Genomic DNA, 6,370 nt, shown 5'->3' on the forward strand with positions numbered 1-6,370 from the left:
ATTATTATTATTATTATTATTATTATTATTATTATTATTATTATTATTATCATTATTATTATATTGTGTGCGGCGCTGTGGTGCTGTGTTGTCGCACTGGGCCGTTGTTTAGAAAGAGTGAGCGACCGCGCGTCGAGCGATAAATACTACAATGGTATTTACCGCGGATGGTTGTTAGGGTGGGCAAGAGGGGTGATCGGTTGATGACCGGGGTTGCGTGATTTGATTTCCGCTGGGAAAAAAACGACAACCAAACGATTCGCCGCGCCACAGTCAAATTTGACTGCGACAACGAATACATCGATAAATCTTCAGCGAATAAAGGACATAACAAGGTGATAATTGCTTTTTAAAGGCGAATACATTAATTATCATTTCCACTCACTGCTATACTTATCCACGGAACCAGACAAATCGAATGCTACAAATTTGAAATTACGTAGTAAAATCAAAACTAATTTAACGATAACGGTAGTTTCGAGACGCGATGACAATAATGAGACGAAGTATTTTTGATATAATTATTACAGTAGTATATATAGTATCCAAAATATATATGTATATATAAGTACGGTCTACGCGGTGCAAAACTCTCGGTAGTGCAAGACGCGACGAGCAGCCATGGAAACGACGGCGGCGGCGGCATCGAAGGCAAAGGCGAAGGCGTACGACTATAATAGTCGACGGTTATGATGGGGAGGGGTGTAGGTACACTTGAAAATCGCAATCTCGACGACCGTCGTCGTAGTCGTCGTTGTCGAAAACGCGTCCCTTAAGCCCAACGGCAAACATAACCGCGCCCGGTCCCTGCTGCTGCCACCGTCGATTCGCACGCATAGTTTGGCGGCATCCGGCCCGTAGGCACTTTTTCCCCTAGTCCACCTCTCCGACGTTTCCTGCATTTGGGGTACTCTCTATAGCACACAATCAAAACACCCCCGACCCAATCCCCGTCATCTTCCAAAACCCCTAGCCCCCCTCGCCCTAGTCGACGGCAAACGTTGCGGACGAATCGCCCCGCAGACGACCCGTTTTGAACGACGTCGATGATCGCCTGCCTGCAGAGTCGTCATGCGTCCTGTATAAGTCCGTCATCCTATCCTCCACTCGGAACTGAATAGTATATATATATATATATATATGTGTGTGTGTGTGTGTGTGCACACAAAACGAAGGGCCCGAGGATGAATTGACGAACCCGTGTTGCTGTGATTCGAACGTAATACGCGTGAAATATTATTATATATAATATGGTGGCCAAGCATCACGACGTCTAATTTCGTACGGTTCCCGGCGTGCGATTTTCTTTCAGCACCGCTTCAGTGATGGGTCATGGATGGAAAAAAGGGAGCACGCGCCCCTTCATAAATCTCAGTTTTATATTTTCCACATCTATATATTCCTGCATCCTGCTATATAGGTGTAATATATTACAGAAAAAGAGTTACATGTTGTAACATGTATAGATTTAATACTATGATTTATTTTACACATCACCGTTAAATAATTTAGTTTTTAGAAATTCGTTAAATCATTTTACGTAGATTCATTCACGCATATATTATAATATAGGTATGTTACAATTCCTAACAATATGTTATTATATTACAAGTACTTATTTATTATTCGTGACGATGAACTGTTATAAATTATTATGCCCACCCGTCCACCATCGATTCTAATAAAGAACAAAACAAAATATGGTAATGTTACTGTAAATAATTGTTAAATGCGCGCAGTACATCCCACAAACGTGTATACTGTGTACATGGCGTAATCGATTAAAATATACATTTTAATACGCGCGCCATATTTACGTCTCGTGGCGGTGGCGTCGGTGGTGGCAAGCGGCACGTGGCGGGCCGCTCGATAAAAGATGCGCGTGCGATATCATCGTACACTATATTACTCGTCTCCCGCGCGGGTCGACTCGGTAATATTCATATTTTTTCGATTATATCCAGTGTTGGGCATAGATAATCAAATAATTATCTAGATAAGATAATAGATATTTATTAATATAATCATCTAGATGAGATAATAGATTAATTTAAATAAAATCATTTAGATAATAGATAGTTTCAAGAAAAAATTATCTAGATAATACTTAGATAATTTATAAAAATAAACTTTAGCTGATATCTGATTATATATATAAAAAAAAATATACTATAAATTTACATTGATATTTTATTTATTTTATGTCATATAAACAAATTGGTAGTTTGTAACGTTTGATTTATTTGGTTACATATTTTTAAAAAAAAAAAAAAAAACATTTAATTTATATAAATATTAAAATACGATATTACATTTATATGTAATATTAGTCAATTATTGTGGTCATTAATATAATATTATAAGTAATAAGTAACCTAACCTATTCTTTAGTTGATCTTAAGCATAGTAATTGTTCAAAAGTGTTGTCTTTTAGACGATTTCTTCGAGGTGTCAGTATTTGACTGCCTGCACTAAATAATCTCTCAACTGGGGCTGAGGAAGGTAAAGTCGTATTGTATTTGAGAAAAACTTGTTTCACAATTGGATACTGATTCAATATATGCAGATTTTTTGTTTCTTTTTTTTTAATGTCTAAAAAAGTTAGCGCTTGAACATTTGCTGATAAACTGCAGCTACCGTAGGTATCAGACAATTGAGATGATGGCATAATGCATTCAAAAAAGTCATCGCTGTCTTCCGAATTAGTAGACTGGCTTAGCTGTGAGCTATTTATTGAACCAACAAGATTACATTCAGACAAAAATAATGATTTACAAGTTTGTATGAAAATAGGTGGAACCCAGTTTAATCGAAACTTTGGATGGCTAACAGATGCTAAAATATATGGTTTGCTCTCAGGCAGATTCAAATCTAATACAGCTTTGAATCTTTTTTCTAGTCCTTTAGAAATTGCTGAACATAATGGTTGACAATAAACCAAGTGGGAAGTATTCATAAGTTTGTTCATTAATGATAATATTGTTGGAGCAACAAATCCCAAAAAACATGAATCCTCGCCTTGGAGTTTATCTAATGAAGTCGCTAATGGTTCTACAACTTGACAATATTCTTGTAAAAATGACCATTCAGTACTTTTTAATTTTGTTAATTTTAGTTCATTAATTGCTTCGGTGACATTAGTTTGATGAAGAACAAGTTTTTGAATTGCATCAAAAAATGAATTCCAACGTGTTACTACCGGCACAGGAAATTTACAATTACATATTTTAAACACTTTATCAGAAGCAGTTGAACTTCTGCTTAAAATATTCCAAAAAGCATTTATCTTTCCAAAAGTACTTCTTGAAATTGTTCGATACTTTTGTTCTGTAATATTTGTTGTGTCTATTGTTGCAATTAAGTTTAATGTGTGTGCGGAGCAAGTCATATGATTTGGCAGGAGAATAAGTTCTTCATCATCATCTATATGTTCATTTGAAATATATTTTTGAATATCGTCAATAATAGATGACATATCAGTTACATCAACGTCAATAGAAGTATTTAAATCATTTGTGTCATTTGTTGTATCTGTGGTTACATTTGAAGCAATATATTGTTGGTTATAAACCCGAAAAGCTTTTCCAAAGTTAGAGGCGTTGTCAGTGACTGTGTGCGATATTTTTGTCACATTTATGCAAAAATTATTTAATATATCAGTGATGGTCTTTGCAATATTTATGTAATTGTGACTACCTTGTATACGTCGACAAGCAAGAGCATAAGAAGATCTTTTGAATGTAGTTTCGTCGATGAAATGAACTGTCATGCCAAAATAACTTTTATTATTACAGCTCCATATATCAGCTGTGGTGCATATATAAGATTTCATTGAAATCTGCTCAGTTAATTTAGTTACATAAGCTTTATAATCTTCATTAAGTTTTGCACCGATTACACGGTGATCCGGTATGTATATTTCTTCATTATTTGTTAGACCTTTAATTAAATTTTTGAATGCTGGCTTTTCACATGTTGACAGTGGTCGCATTTCTTGTAAAATATAGTTGAATACTAAATCCGTAATCTATATTAATCACAATAAAATAATAGTTAAAATTAAATATACTTATTGAAGTGTATTGTTATTTATTTATTACTTATTAGTATCCATTGTAATATTTTACCTTTTCCTTGGACAATTTTGTCGAAATTGGATTATATGTTTGACTTGTCATGTGACATAATTTAGATTGTGTTAATACATTTTTAGGTTTTTTGTAACGTTCTCTACAACTTTTCAGTTTATCCATTAGTCCAGGATGCTTAAGCTAAAATAATTTTTATTCAATACATTTGTATTTATTTATGACACAAGTTAAATATTTTAAATATATTATCATATTGTGTTTTTACTTTTTAAATACTTATATACAATTTTAATTCTTTATTTATATTACCTTAATATGGCTTAAAAAATTTCCCGAAGATGATGTAGAACCACATATCACTTTTTGACAATTTTGACAAACCGCATTTAATTTTTTTACATTGATGGAAATTACGGTAAAGAAATTTTCAAATAAATAATTAAAGTTTAATTTGGTATCATTAGTATCAATAACATTATTTTTTGGTTTATCTGTTTCTTCAACAATTGATGATTCCACTTCTTCAACAGAATCATTGTCATCTTGTAGTTGACGTTTACGCGTTTTTTGTACAAATTTTTCCATCTCTTAAGATGTATTAATTCAACTGTCTATAAAAAATAATTTAACTAAAGACACTTAGACACTAATAACTAAAAGTCGATAAACCAAAATCAAAATCTTAACGGTATAATCGGTATATTATGCAATATAAAACTCAACTGATATAATATGATAACATTGATAACACACAATCGCGATCGGTAGATCCTAATACCACAGAATATAAGCTGACAGCTGTTTTACAGAAAATGGTAATATTGTGGAATTAGTATACCCATTGTGATAGTGGTGATAGATAACAACTTTACTAGTTGCAAAGAACAAACCTAGTTGTTAATTGTTATGTTTTGTTTAATAAGTATAAAAAAAAAATAACAGACAATTCAGTAAATAATTATCTAGATAATTTAAAAAAAAAAGACCGTTTTTATTATCTAGATAAGATAATAGATAAATCATTTAAAAATTACCTAGATGAGATAAAATATACAAAAATTGTATCTAGATAATTTATCTAGATAATTTAATCTAGATAATGCCCAACACTGATTATATCGACCGAATAATAAAAATATAAAATCATAAAATAATTATTTGAAAATTTTGTCGAACTTTAAATGCTCAAAAGAATTGTGCCTACTGCCCATATAGGTATTTAAAAAAAATTAAATTTCTTAATGACTCTTACATCAAACTTTCAAGCTTTTTCATATAGCATAAATATTTATATCAACATTTTTAAAAATATTTAAAAAATTTAAACATTTGAAATGCCTATAAATAGCTTTAAATGTGTCGAGATATTTTGAAGATTTCACTGACTATAGAAAATCTGTTGGTATATATTTCAAATTTTCACTATCTATATTTTTCGAATAATAACTAAATAACATAAATTGGTTGGACATAAATCGTAAATAAATAATAATATCCAATGTTGTTAAAATTAGAACTTTAATCTTTCATAATTTTTTATGTGAATTGACTCTAATTTTTGGTTTTATGCGGATCGATCGATGATTTTTTTTTAATTTTACAATGTGTATGTGTGATGTATGTGTTTCTTAATACCATTTAAATTAAATTACAAAGTATTTTTTTGCATATATTTATGGGTTTAAATTGTTGTTTGATTAACCAAACATTATATATTAAATAACAATGGAGTTTATTATTTATTTTAAATATGAATCGTACTTATTTTATGATTTTTTTATATTTTCTTTTATAGAATTTATATTTTTGCTTAAGTGTATTTAAAATTTCAGTGGAAAGTTGTAAACCATATTATATTCATATTGATATACCACACGTAAATACGTGAATATGTTGTATAATATTCAACCAAAAAATTCATTAAGTAGGTACTTACTAAAAAATAAAATAAAATATATTTTCAATAATACATAAAAACGTTTTTATGATTATGATGATTTATCATTGATTTCTTATAGTAATACAACATTAAAGATAATATTTTTTTATCTTGAATCTGATTTGCAATATTTTAAACAGATATAATATACATATATATATATATATATATATATTAAAATTTCATTTTATATTTTATACTTTTAATAACAACAGGTATATTCTTGTTTTTCATAATTTACATACATATTTCAGATTTTTACGTTTAAAGTTAAAGATCATGTAGAATTACAAAATTGTAATAAAAAATAATCTCGATGTATAAAGTATACATACAATAC

General features: G+C 30.3%; 1 protein-coding gene across 1 annotated transcript; it reads right to left on the minus strand.

Moving 5' to 3' along the window:
- Positions 1–2,337: 2,337 nt before the first annotated feature.
- LOC112596785 lies at positions 2,338–4,966 on the minus strand. The gene is made up of 3 exons (XM_025342582.1): positions 4,401–4,966; positions 4,128–4,271; positions 2,338–4,027 (listed from the first exon to the last, which is right to left on the minus strand). Exons 1-3 carry the CDS (start codon positions 4,674–4,676, stop codon positions 2,381–2,383), a joined length of 2,067 nt encoding a protein of 688 aa, XP_025198367.1. The 5' UTR covers positions 4,677–4,966; the 3' UTR covers positions 2,338–2,380.
- Positions 4,967–6,370: the final 1,404 nt, after the last annotated feature.

This window comes from Melanaphis sacchari, unplaced genomic scaffold (assembly GCF_002803265.2).
Source record: "Melanaphis sacchari strain LSU unplaced genomic scaffold, SCAv2.0 Contig34_pilon_pilon, whole genome shotgun sequence".
Lineage (NCBI taxonomy): Eukaryota > Metazoa > Arthropoda > Insecta > Hemiptera > Aphididae > Melanaphis > Melanaphis sacchari.

What these genes read in the sequence shown, in the direction of transcription:
- LOC112596785 (XM_025342582.1), bottom strand. Translation starts at nt 4,676, where the DNA reads ATGGAAAAATTTGTACAAAAAACGCGTAAACGTCAACTACAAGATGAC. An exon ending in ATTTTTTAAGCCATATTAAG is followed by an intron (nt 4,272 to 4,400) that starts GTAATATAAATA and finishes AAATTATTTTAG; the next exon opens with CTTAAGCATCCTGGACTAAT. An exon ending in CAAAATTGTCCAAGGAAAAG is followed by an intron (nt 4,028 to 4,127) that starts GTAAAATATTAC and finishes TGATTAATATAG; the next exon opens with ATTACGGATTTAGTATTCAA.